We start from the raw sequence: 14,003 nt of genomic DNA, 5'->3' as shown, positions 1-14,003 counted from the left end.
CTGGTGACACCACCACAATGTTGCTGCTCCTGAGTTTCAGAAAGAGAAGGGAAATCCAGAAAGAAAATGACTCTTAAAGGATTTCCCTTCCTCTACAACACTCACCTGGCATGACGTCATGCTGTAACTTCTCTACTACTGAGAAGTGAGCAGTGTACATCCATGTGCCTGGTGCTGTCTCGAAACGGGTCTCTATCCGGCTTTGTTTTGAGCCATGGCACTTTTTCCCGGACTGCAGTGACAGCAAACAACGGTCATTGCAGTCCAGGGAAAAAAAACGGGCTGCCTGAGTCAGGGCTCAAAACAGAGCCCGATAGAGACCCGTTTCGAGGCCCCCTGAAAAAACTGCCGGTGCTCAGACCCCTTGAGACCCGGCCCACTTAAAGCCCTGGCCAAAGTGTAATTTGATGTGTTTTATAAAAAGTTATTGTTTTGAAGGAATATTCTCATTTGATCTAATCGATCTTTGACCTGGATCGAAGGAAAACAATGCTCTACATCAGGATGTAAAGCTGGGGGTGGGAGGGCAATGGTTCTGCCTGGACTACAGTAACTATTATTCAGGGTTACATGCATTCCTTGTCAAGTACCCTCTAACTGGTTCAAAATTTCGCAGCAAGGTTAGCTAGTAGTGTCCAACCCAGCTTTCACATCTCTCCGGTTTATGTACAATTGCACTGCCGGCCTGCAAAAGAGTGAATTATGTTTGAATCCCTTTGCCTTTTTTACAAGGTGATTTATTCACCCAATAGTTCGCCCCATGGGTCTTGTTTTACTTTGTACTTTCCTATCCGTACTCTCTGAGATTAGCTTTTCATCCGAGTCCACAATTCCTAAGTTTCGATGCAAGTCAGGTCTTTTCGGTTATAGCGGGCAAAGCTAGACTTCCCCCCGGATGTACTCTAAGATGAACCAGACCTCTAGAGATTTAGCAGGAGACTCAAGACCTGGCCTTTTCTCTGTACTTAAATCTTGGCAAAAGACAGCTACGATACAAACTTGTTTTGACCTATTTTTCGCGCCATGATACCCCAGTGGGTGAACGATGAGCTTTACAAACAAGCATTAGCAGGAAGAGGAGGTTTATCTACAGGTGAAAAGTTGCCTTTATGTTAGGCTAGATAGTTATTTGCTCCGGAGAGCAAAAGTCTTTTTAAAAAAAAAAGATAATTCAGATTTTCCATAGCTAGGGTGGGTAGAAATCATGATTTTATTAAAGACACGGAGGCTGATATTATGTACGAGCCTGGTTGAGTGCGCAGTAATGGGTTAACAATTTTTGATAAATGTAAATGTACATGTATTTATATGCGCAAATCACTGACCGAGGTCGGTATCTAAGCGCTTGCTCAGGGAACCCGTCCTGGTATTCCCCTGTGAGATAACCCCGGCAGGGTATCCACAAGGTGAAAGCCAGGCATCCCGCCACGAGGGGCCGTTGTGAAGATTATGCAAGCTATTGCCCAGAGTCGCAGAGTGTGAACCCCCGAGTCGAGAAGAAACCGGAGCGAGAATTATCGAGTCCGTGGAATTTTGTAGCCCAAGAACCGCCGAGGCGGGGAATTGAACCCTGGTCCAGGGCCGATCTCAGCTTCCGGGTCTGCCTCCTCTGACCCCTGAGCCACACTTCTCCACGATAAGAAAAGTGGAGCACCTTATGCACCTATCCATGAACCGGAGATGTGTTCCTTGTGCCGGTTAAGCACCAATGTTAACTCCTTTATACTGCTGTACTGTCTTTTAAAGCCATACCCATACCCCATCAGCTGGCATTACACTACCCGACAGCTACATTGTCAAAGGGAAATTATGTAAAACAGGCTAATAGACATTTAATTGAAATTAGGGTAACAAATTGGTCTGTCTTGCATTTTGCGTTCTGAAAAAAAATATTAATGAGCTTTCTGTATATAATACATTTAAGAGAAAAAAAATCGCCCCCCCCAATTTCCACTGCCAGCACAGATAATGCAGAGGATGGTATGTAGTGACAATTGATGTATTAACAGAGAACCTTAGCAAGCATGCACTTGGGTCACAGAAGCTGCTGCTGTGCTGTTTTCACTTGCCTGCACACTGTAGTACTTACAGTGGGCAGAGTCACTGAAAAATGCCCTCACATATTTTTTACTGTTTTATCAATGCAGGACTCACCCGTGACACCCAGCAGTGCTTCTACACGGTCAGTGGGGAACATTTTACAATATGACCGTTGAATGTACGAAGCACGAGCTCCCCGGAAGTGACACCCCCTCTGCTTCCTGGGGCTACACGGCCAATGCAATATCACGACTTAACTGTTTCTCTCAAGGTCTATTCTGAGAATTCTTTGCAGGTCTGAAAAATGAAGTCTGCGCTCTGTTAACGTGTGAAAGAATCCCGGCGTTCCTCGCTTCCTTAGCAGACCTGGCAGAGCGTGCCACGTCTAAGGACATAACATGTGTCTGTGCGCGTGAGAATGCGAGCGTGTGAGAGAAAGTGTCTGCTCTACTCCGCAATTAACAGGTTCACTGGGCTGCCTGCGGGGGCAGTCACTGCTATACAAAGATTCCCGCATTTGAACAGTGTTGTGCAAAATGTTCCATCGGAAATGACCGACTGCTCCGCTGCAGAGCCCAAGCGCTCACCCTACCTGTAGCTCGGTGGGTTAATGCGTCAACTGCACTAAGGAACCGCTTAACTCTACGATGAATAGAAGCAACAAGGTACCCTCGAGCAGCGCCGGCTTTAACTCTGCTGGCGCCCTGTCTTTTTTGGCGCCCCCACAATGACCTCCTTCTCCACGGATTTCTTCACTACCACCCTCCATCTATACCCATCATCTCTAGATAGCCCCTCTCTCACATGCATTTATAGCTTTTCTCATACCAGTGTGGGAGTAAGAGCACTTTACACCCCACATGCATTTTGCAGAAACAATGAATCATAGGTGTGTAAATGAGTCTATAGGAAATGTTACATCAGGCAATAATTATTATTACAAGATATAAGAAACATACGTCATCCATATTAGTAGGCACACATTTTAAAAATGTTTGGTCTGGAGAGACCCAAACTCAAAATTTCAAATGTACCACAGTGGTTTGGGTTGGCTTTACTGATAAGAACATGAGCATAATGAAAGATTGGGGGAAAACAATGTTCTAACCTATACCAGGCAGTGTGCATGCAGCTCTTTGATAACAGTTCATAGGTCAACTTGCTATGTTAGGATTGTAACTTATGAACTGCAAGTAACAAAAAGATCTCTGTGACCAAAGCAGTAACCGACTGAGCTATCCACATATAATGCAGATTTGTTTGGTACACGTACTTTGAAGCAGGCATATTAACCCTCTGCACTACTTTATAAACTTCCTCCAGACAAAACCCTGATCTCTCTCTCGCCAGCAGGAACATTAATGACCAGAGTTATATTTACATTTGTACTGTTGCATGAAAACTGCTAGACCCCCAAAGAATTTTGTAGCAGGTGCTTTTAAATCAATAAGTTATTTGTAAAAACATCGCAAATCCAAGAAGGCAAGCGAAATCTCGAGCATCGGCGGTTGCCCTTCAATGCCTGTTTCCCCCTCCCCCTTTTTAAAAAAAATTCCAAAATGTATAAAGTTCCACACAGTTTAGAAAAATTAACCTTTGCAAGGTAAACTTTAGTGCCCCATGCTTAGATTAAGCTCTTCCGGAATAATGAAAGCAGTAACCGCTGGTAATTGTCCCATTACAATTATGAGCCCAACATGAAGGCACATAGCAACATCGTACGGATTCAGGATAGTAATTATTTTTTTCAGCTACCTTGATCTTATCATTATTGTTTATAACAGTCGAATGTCATTAATTGTGGTTATCCTCATGTACAATTCTTTTGATTCACAATACTGCCCTCTGTAAACCTGGTTATTTGTATTATTCCATTTATTACTTCTTTCGTTATCTTCTCTTCCCCTCTGCATTTCTTTTCATTTCTCTTCCCTTTCATTATAAAACATAAAATTCCCTATTATGATGGTACTGTTTAAATAAGTTTTTCTTTATTGGTCTATAGTCTTTATAATGCAGTATTTTAATATTTGTCTATGCTCTAACTGTAGCATCTTTTTCAGCATTACTACGTCATTACTATCTTTATTCCCAGTCACTGGACATACTTTGTTAAGATGTACCTTTTGATTAAATTATTTCAATAACGCTTTCTTAAACTTAATAGATAAAAAAAGAGAAATTAACATCTGTTAATGCCTTACAGCAGGTGAGGCATGAAGCTACAAACAGCATCTTCCATCGACCCCACGCTGCCAGAATGTCACAAGTGCATGGTGAAAATAGATGGTCCTACTTGGTGCTCTCACTGAACTCAGGCGCTCTCACTGAAGGCAGTAGTTAACCCCAGAAAAGAACATGAGTAATTTAAAATATGCAACATTTTCTAAATGCATGTACTTTAAAAAACTGAAAATGCACAAATGATACCTGCAGCGATGCAGTCGTTGTCCTATGTCAGTTCCTGGCACAGTGACGGTCTCAGCGCTGACCTGGCACTGGGCAGTACCCCGCTGAGACCAGGAACGACAAGTGACTGGCTATCAATGCAGGAATCGAGTCAGCAAAATCGATATCCTCACAGGATGCAGGAGACTCGCCCGGCCTGCGGATATCCTGACACAAGGATGTGTGCTCTGCTCGCAGTCACATGCAGACGACCAGATGACTCCTCATCCCTGGGGCACCACTTTTCCATTCCTGGCCTTTGCTTTTACACATCACTGTAATCAAGTGTGTTAGACCAATTGGCTCAGTTAAAATGAACCAAGACTACAACTCCCAGAATGCACTGATATGTAGAACAAAGTCCAGCAATGGAAACGTGGTGGACCCCTTCTAGTCACTATAGTTGCACGTGTTTCTGCAGGCTGTATGATAGGACCCAATCACTAAAAGAGCTTGGGAAACTATACCAAATCTGTATTTGGAAGGGATGAGCTTAGGGCATCCTTCCAAATATCTAGTCCTCATGGTGTGTAATAATGTTCTGCAACAGAAATCGGGTCACAAAAAGTTAATATTCGACAGAATACTGAAAGGTAGTGGTAACCTATTCGCAAACCAGAAGGGTTCGTCAAGGGACCCCTCTCCTTTTGTGAATGGCCCGAAACATTTTTAGAAGTACATATACTCTTAAGAAAAAAAGAGTGAAACCTTTTTTACGCATCCCGTTTTCCATAATGTGTTTGAAAAAGAAAAACAATTACTTTATTTAAAAACAATTGCAGACATTGTGGTCTGCTGATCCCAGAAGGCCACCATCCCCGGGATGGCTGCGGATCGTCGCAGGTCACAATTTGCAACCTACCTCATTAAAATGAATGAGGTGGGTCGGATTCTGGCTCACTCCGATTCAGATTTTTAAGTTCCAATTTATTAGTCCACAGGTTGGTTTACAAAATAATGCACTGGTCGCAATTTGCAACCAGTGATAAGCTGATCTGGCCTTTTGTTCTCTCTCTCTCTCTCTCTCCCTCCTAGATGTTTGGTTAATGTCTGTAGCTACTTCTCTATAGATCACAACTTCTTATCTTTCTTGGAAAACTTGCTTTTCAAGAAGTTTTGTTTGCCAATTTTCTCGATAAAATATTTCCCTGACAGACAGATGTCTCTGTTTTCAATGTTGTTGGTAACTCCTTCATGAGCTGTGCTCTCAGTTAGTGGCAGATTTACTAGAAGTGTTATTCAGTTCAATTGTTGAGCAGCACAATACTACAAGTTTGGCAAATCAACCAAGTGTAGAAGTATCTGGCAACCTTCAGTGCACACAGGACATCACTCTACAAAACAGAGACATAACTAACTTGCAAAAATTGTGGGCAAGATGAAATGGTGCACCTTGTCTTAATGCATAGAGTATTCTTTTCTTAAGATACATGTCTCTATGGTTGAGTAAGATGGTGATTGGTAGGAAAGCTCTAAAGTATCAAAGGAAGGTGACCATACAGGCACCTCTTGACTATTTGAACTTAAAGTATAACATAGAACGAATTAAACACAAACTAGACACAACACATTGGACATGTGCTCTGATTCAGACACTTTGGGAGACAGTAATGGCAGATTTATCAGCAACATTGGAAAGGGACACGGTGGTGCTAAGGTAGAGAGCATTATTAGGTATCTAGCGGAACGCTACCAGAGCCTCGGTATAGTTGAATATTGTTTGGCAACTGTAAGGAGGGACACTGCATGTGAATAGGAAAAAGTAAATGTATCAGACATACTGAAATGAATCAAATAAAATGGAGAATGTCATATGAAAAGCTTGTACCCGAGAGAAGTGGTTGCTTAAAAACAATGTACGAAAACATGACAACCATGGACGCGATATTGTAGGTGAACTAAGAATAAGAAAATCAGTTGGTGTGCAGGGAAAAGCATAACAAAGAGAGAAATGAACCAAAGGGAAGAAAATAATCTAAACTGACATAAGTCTTTAGCCACCAAGAGAGGGAAAATAAGATGGAAGGTATATTCAAATACAAACGCATCGAGGATTTAATCACGCTGAGAATATGTTTTGAGATACCTACATGTACAATAAGAATAGATTTGTAAAAATGATATCTAAATAAAAACTAAACACTGCTCCCATACAAAATCTAGCCAGCAAAACCGATAGGATGGCCCCATATTTTGTGCGGTCTGATCTAAGGGACAATCATTTTTACTGAAGATATCCAACACTGGTTAGTCAATGGGAGTTCAAAAGTAAAATATTAATAAGGTTACTGTCTAAGAAAACATGCACTGGCAAAACAAATCGGTCTAGCTTTTTGAAATGTTGACTTTGCCGATGACTAACTGGAAAAATGAGAACACCCCCTCCAAATAAAGGTGTAATTACGTCTGCATGATCAATGAGGTATCAGCACATGTGTCACCATGCATGCGCACATCCACAGAATGAAGCGGGCACCATATTAATTATCTTTTTTTAAATTTACCATTCAAAGATGGCAGACGCTATCTGGATGAAATGAATCTTTACGCTTGCTGTGCCCTCCAAAAACACTGAAGTGGAAGGGAGGCAATGGGGGGTAGGAGGAGGAGGGCAATGGACAAGTTTGAAGCGGTGGGTCATGGGGAAGGAGATAAATAAAAATGTAAAAAAGCCAAGGAGAGTGAAGCAATGGACAGGATATGTGAAGCAGCACAAGAGGGCAAGGTCAAGTAATAAAAGCAATGGACGAGCAGGGGGTGGAGTGACAAGGGAGCAATACAGAGCCCGGGATCAGTATTTGGGGGGGCAATAGCGCATGAGGGAGGGAGCAAAAAAAACCAAACCACGCTCACACACTCTCAGAGTGCTGAATGAAATAAAAAAAAGTAGTTCCATGAATGTGAGCAGTGGAAGGATACAAGTCATCCAACCAAAAACAGTGGTAAAGAAGCTGTGCTTCTGAGAAAACAAGCAAAAAAAGGCAGGTAAGCGACTGAAAAAGACGCAAGCAAATTAGAGTGATAATAGAGGCAATAGCAAGAAATGGACTGGCTTCAAGCCCACTGTATGGTTTGGTATGGTCCACAAGTGGTTTGTTGAGCCGAGACCTAAGGACAGATGAAAAATAAGTGAATCATAATTTTCCCAATTAATCGGGATACATGCTTTAGTTACTCTACAAACAGGGAGACTATACCAAGTGTGCCGAGCCATTATTCATCACTGTAGGAAGGCTTGCCCAGCGCTCATTTTCCAGTTCTTCCATCACCTGATTCATTGCGCTCTTTACCCAGGTGTCCACGGAGACGCCAATCTGCCGTAGAAGGTCCAGTCGAGCCTCTGCTTTTAATTTAATGATCTGCGAAGAGGGAAAAAAGGGAAATGAGCAGACTTCTTCACTTGCTCCGGGTTTCTAGTATAACAATTTTTGCATGCTTGCAGACATTACTAACATAAAATAGAATGGGAAAAAATAGTCTCAGTTCTTGCAAAACAAAATGATACGGCCTGTTCGCAAAGATCTTCTTGTGACTACGCATTATTTATTCCTCAAATCTCAGTTGTAAGTTACAACTTCTCATGGAAGAAAGCTCGCAGTAAAACATATAACTGCAGCTCCATAGGGCATTGTGGAACTGTTGCCTCTCGGAATCTGGTGTGCAGATTATAGTGGTTATCAGCAATGGAAAAAAGTATACATTCCATTGACTGTACATCGGAGAAATTCTTGCAAGGTTGGTTCCCAGTGTATGTTTACTTGATTTCAGAGTATGAAGACCCACCATGCCCCAAGAGGCTAAATCATCTCAGCCTCATCATTAAGTGAGTGCCTAGAATGGAAGATAGTGTTGGGAAGACTCTTTCCTGTATTTGTATGTTTAGCCACTTAACTGCCAAAACATAGAATAAAATCCAATCTTAAATGGATATTGACTTCTCAAACTATTGGCGGACTCCATTTAGGAGTAGGGAATATGGTAAAGTATACATATAGGGTATCTATTCTTTAAATGAAATAACATATCTACTCAGGAAATAAGTGCTGTTGCATGTATATTTCAATACAATGGATTGCAATTTAAATATCCCATTAATCCCTCAAATATTTATCTCCCTTCACAATATACAGGGATTAAGGGCAAAACAGCAGTTTTCCATGCTCTAAGAGGGCTCTGTAAGAAGTTGTTGTAAAATCTTTGTCAATGTTTTACATGATTTTGTTTCTAGGATAATCTTCAGCAATTAATTGGTATATCTGTGCTTCATCTGGGAGAAATTTACAGTGAATGGTTCAAACACTGGCACGTTTATTCAAACTTTCTGAATGTCAAGGTCTAATCATGGTTGACACATTGTGCGCTTTGGCGAAATTTATGGGAACAAGTGCCTTTTGCTTTTTATGAAGGGAAGGACTGTGGGACAGGATTTACACAATTTGCTGTGGGAAAGGGCAGAGATTCAACCAACCCTGAAGAGCGTCCTCTTTGGACCTGCATTAACCACGCTTCAGGGGCTGGGTATCATGTGTCTGTTCTTAATTAAACTGATCTTTGGAAAAGATAAGACGATCCCTGCAAATCGCAAAACTTTTCTTCATGATTTCAGCTTTTTTTCAAATGTCTTTTTTTGTTAGGTCATCTCAGCTAAAAGTCCAAATCTGACAGTACTTACAATTAGGATAAACCTATGACATTAATTATGACTATGGGACAAGAACATTGTTAAAGTTACTGATAAGACATGGCAACATTAGACCAGTTAATTATCTCAAGTTTAATCATGTGATTTAAAAAAAAAATGAATGTAGAAAAAATAGTAAACAAAATGGCCATTTTTAGGGACCAGTTATAGTCACTACTAGCCTGAGCACCTGATGCATCTGTTCATCTTCAAATGTTGGTTTAGCCCCAACAGACAAATGGACATTTTAAATTTTGGGTTGATAGGGAATGAGATCTAAGTAAATGGGGAAAAAAAGCAGGCCAGTATGCAAAGCAATTTTCATAATGGCATGTTCTAGGCCAGGTAGTGAGATCGCTATACGTTTATTTACCAGACACTGTATATCTTAATTGCTGCTAGACCTCCTAAAGGTAAGCAATAGTTGTGTGCAGGAGGAACGCAGGCGCCTTACCTAGATCGCCATAGAGTCAAAACTTGAAACAAACATACAAGTGTACATTGATCGCATTTCCTGTGCTGAGTAGATGGCGAGGCAGTGTATGGTGCACAACGCTTGCAAAAACATGTCCATCTGAAGTGCTGGTGACTCAAAATAGGCAGAATTTTTTAATAATGTGCTAGAGAAAATAAAGTATGGTAATGTCCAAAGAAAAGCAGTTTAACGGGGGCTAGTGACAGAAAATTGGTAGTCTCCTCTGCTTTTAAATTTTGCTCTGGGGACCACAAAGAGGTTGGCTTCGCTAGAGTGGAGTGGAGAGTGAGGCTTCCCATAAAAAAGTTAAAAATTGGACCCACTTCCCAGAGAGACAATGAAAACTTTAAAACCCTGTCTACAGTGAAGGTCCATTCTTTACTCCAGTGGGCTACCTCTGGGGTAGCTTGGCTTTTTGATGGCGTCGTTAATAGTCTGGCTCTTCTGTTCCATTTCTGGGTCTTAACAAATTTGCCCATTTGAGCGATCTCGCCTACAATGTTTCTGCCTCCTTTTTCTTAATCTCAGATGGCAAGCAGTGCTTGTAACAGGGGGCATGTGTCTGCTCCAGCAAGTCAAACTGAAAAAGGGTGGTTTGCAACTTTACCATTGCCTTTTATGCTTTCTTGTCCTCCATTTTTAGGTTTCGCTGGGGGGCGGAGCCGTTAGGCTCCTCCTCCAGAGAAATCTGTAGTTTCTAGTATGGGTGACTTGAACACGCCTCTCTGCTTCATTGGCTAGCTCCATAAATGGAGGCTAGCCATTGGAACAGAGAGGCGTCCGTCAATGCCGGACCAGACACGGGGGCGTTCCCGAGATTCTTTGGCTTTTGCCGACGTCACGCGACGCCGGGAACGCCCCCGAGTCTGGTCCGGCCGGGCCGTGCTTGCTGCTGTCCTGCCTTGTGTCCCTCCTCCCGCCGTCCCCACGTTTCCCGCCTCCCTCCCGCCGTCAGTTCCTCTCGTGTCCTTTCCCGCCCCCCTCCCGCCCCCTGTGTCCTCTCCCGCCCCCTCCCGCCGTCCGTTCCTCTCGTGTCCTTTCCCGCCCCCCTCCCGCCCCCTGTGTCCTCTCCCGCCCCCTCCCGCCGTCCGTTCCTCTCGTGTCCTTTCCCGCCCCCCTCCCGCCCCCTGTGTCCTCTCCCGCCCCCTCCCGCCGTCCGTTCCTCTCCCGCCCCCCACTGTCCTCGTAGGTGCTTGTTCTGTCTTCTGTCACTGTCTCTCTCAGTTCGTCTCACTGAGGCCCTGATACGCACCTTTCGCAGGGGAGGGGGGGGGGGGCGTGCGCTCAGTAGGAGAGAGCATGTAGAGCACTGCTGAGACCGCCCTGTTTTTCAGCTCCTCGCGGGGGATGCTTTCAACGCAAACCACCCCTCCCCAATCCTTCCCGGAAAGCAGTCTGCTGTGATAGGGAGACCTTGTAATCCACGCCTTAGGCCAGGCAAAGCACAGAGGCGTGGCCCCGCTCTCATCGCTGATGATTGGTTAAGGTTGCCTGGCCTCGACAGGACCGCCTCAGGGTGTCAGGTCACGTGCCCCGACCGGCATCTGGAGTCAGCGTGGAGACAGTGTGCAGTGCGAGGCGTCGCTCTGAGGCGCTGCACCTGTCGCTTCAAGGCGCTGCTCCTCGGCGCACCATGCTCCCTGCAGCCTACCTCCTCCTGCTCTCAGCCCGGCTCCTCGCCTGTCCTGCAGCCGCCAGCGGTGAGTCTGCAGCGGACTGTTGCCGGGGCGATGCTCCGCTCTGTGCATGAGACTGACTTTATTATTATTTGTTGAAGCTTTATACAGCGCCCACTCGTCCCGCAGGCATCGTAGCGCTGCAAATGAGCAGCAGCGACGTCACACAGAGTATCAGTCAATTTTTATTGGGGGGGGGGGAGGGAGGTTGGGATGCCGAGCCCACACCGGGACTAGAACCTGGCTTCGAAGGGGCAGCGCTGGCTGTCCGGTCTCAGCCTCCCCTTAACAGGGATCACAGGGAGGGTTGGAGTCGCTCACCTTACCCGCAGGAGGGGATGCTTCAGCCTCGGGGCCAGACTCCCTCCGGCTATGCATGGCAGACACGTGTCTACTACTGCACCGCAGGCAGAAGCGCGTCAAATAAATGAAGGCATCCTCCTAGTGCAAGCACGGAAAATGTTTAATGGAGGGAATGGAATCAGCACTTTATTCATGTCATTTCGTTTCAAAAGCTTTATTCGGTTTGTCAATAACAACCGTATAAGCAATCATTAAAGTACAAAACTATGGTTAACAGCCCTCAATACATTCATCATGGGTAACTTTATGTACAACCTAAACAAAATGTATTCGTGCAAAATCGCATAAAAGTGCCAAGTGCTAGCTATATAAATTGCATGATGTGCACATGTCGCAATAAGGTACCATATGTAAATGATTTACATGTCGTGCAGATTTTTACCAAAGTGGCAATTCTGGTACACAGGCATCCTTTAAAAAGGGACAATTTATTGTCTCCCAAAACAATTTGCTATTATTGGTAACTGCTGCTAGGCTAAGTTTATCCCATGCTTCAGCTTGGAGTTCTCTTCTTCTGGCCTTGATAACTAGCTAATAATTCAAACTTAAATCTTGGGTATGTGCTGTATTTCGTGGTTTGGTACCTAAGGCCTGCTTCAAACTATGTAGAGCTTGAGTACAGTTTATCAAACAATCCTGCATGCACCTGCTTTTTAGGTTTCGACTGCAAAACTGCGCAAGCAGCTTTTGCGCAGGAGAGATCTGATGATTACAGTATGTTGCTCGGCAATCCCGCCCTCTGTTCGATTGGCTAGCTCCATAAATGGAGGCTAGCCATTGGAACAGAGAGGCTAGGTTTCGACTGCAAAGCTGCGCAAGCAGCTTTTGCGCAGGAGAAATCTGATGATTACAGTATGTTGCTCGGCAATCCCGCCCTCTGTTCGATTGGCTAGCTCCATAAATGGAGGCTAGCCATTGGAACAGAGAGGCGTCCGTCATGGCCGGACCAGATTCGGGGGCGTTCCCGAGAATTTTTGGCTTTTGGCTACGTCATGCGGACCAACATTTGATCCACAGATCAGTGATCTGCCTCGCCATGTGCTTCTTTGCCTCTCTTGTATTCTTTCCTTCACCTGTGTTGCTTTCTCCCTGTCTCCATGTTGCTTTGTCTCGTCGTTTTGTGTTCACTTGTGCTGCTTTGACTTGCCGTGTCCTTCTCTGCCCCTCAATTGCTTGTCTTTCCTTCACCCATGTTGCTACCCCCTGTCCGCATCCTTCATTTTCCTTCTCCGCCCGTATCCCCCGTTCTCTGTTTTGCTTCTGCTCTCAACCCTTGCATTTTTTTTGTAGTTACTGAGCCAACTCGGTGTGTAACAAAAAAAAGCCTATGTAATTTGTAAGGGTGCGCTTGCAATTGTTATGGCACACATGTCTACCAAATGACACAGCTGTAGGCGTCAAAAGTTTTTTCTTTTCAACTCTTTAACATTTGCACAGTCATCCTGCAGGCCATATTGTAGGAATATGACAAGGCCCTAACATTTACATAGAACTCAAGAACTCATGATCATTTCTCTTATGTTAGTGATTTTATAAAGTGCAACATATACATCAGATGCCCGGACAATAAGAAGAACTAACAAAATGTGCTGCTGCTTGAGAGAGAGAGCCCGAACCTCCTGATGACCAGGTGCCATGGGATTAAACGCATAGTTTTCATCATTGCTGGCCCCAAGGCAGACTTTGAGCATGAAGGGTATGCTTGTGTCTTCCTCTTGCTGAGACCTGTATACAGTAAGCAATTGCAAAGACACTTTTCCATAGGATGCAGACCCATTAATAGTTTGAGGAGGGCGATCACATAGAGCCTAAATTATAAAGCCCTGGTGGAGGCTAGTCATCCTTGGACTTGACTATCCAAACATCATATTGTTGTTAGCATCTCTTCTTAACGATACACACGAGGTAGACGTCATGTAAAGGGTGAGCTCCGGGTTCTTTTTAAGAAAGCATTTGATTCCTCTTTGTATTGCATTGGTCGTGGATAATACCTGCTGCATGTGCTTTCCTGTGGTTTCTCTTATTGCTGCTCTCCTGTTCAATATGTTCCAGCCTAACATCAAGTACCAAAGCCACTTTTTCCCAGGACAGTGGCACTCCCTGCAGCTTAAAAGTCCCAAATTCAACAGGCCAGATCAATGAAGAGGGAGCTTGGATGATTTATTAGGGCTGATGCTAATATATGCGAGATTAAGATATTTCTTTCTTATTTTCTACACAGTTTCTTCTTTCTTCTTTATTTCTATATCGCTTGAACTGCTGCTCTTCTCTTTGTCGTTATTCCAAAATACTTGACTGTGCCTCTTAAAAGTGTTCAAAT

General features: G+C 44.0%; 1 protein-coding gene across 4 annotated transcripts in view; it reads right to left on the bottom strand.

The window, feature by feature from the left end:
- FCHSD2 (FCH and double SH3 domains 2) overlaps positions 1–14,003 on the bottom strand; it is a 514,252-nt gene that overhangs the window by 47,426 nt on the left and 452,823 nt on the right. For 2 of the 4 annotated variants that reach the window (XM_086933852.1, XM_086933851.1), the window contains one exon: positions 7,686–7,847. In XM_086933852.1, coding sequence (XP_086789978.1) covers positions 7,686–7,847 — 162 coding nt within the window. The remainder of the gene's footprint in view (positions 1–7,685; positions 7,848–14,003) is intronic. The other 2 variants (XM_086933853.1, XM_086933854.1) reach the window with 1 other exon arrangement.

The sequence above is a fragment of the Lissotriton vulgaris genome, chromosome 8 (genome assembly GCF_964263255.1).
Source record: "Lissotriton vulgaris chromosome 8, aLisVul1.2, whole genome shotgun sequence".
Classification (NCBI taxonomy): Eukaryota; Metazoa; Chordata; class Amphibia; order Caudata; family Salamandridae; genus Lissotriton; species Lissotriton vulgaris.
Note: the sequence above shows the minus strand (reverse complement) of the source record. Positions and strands in the feature narration are given on the sequence as shown.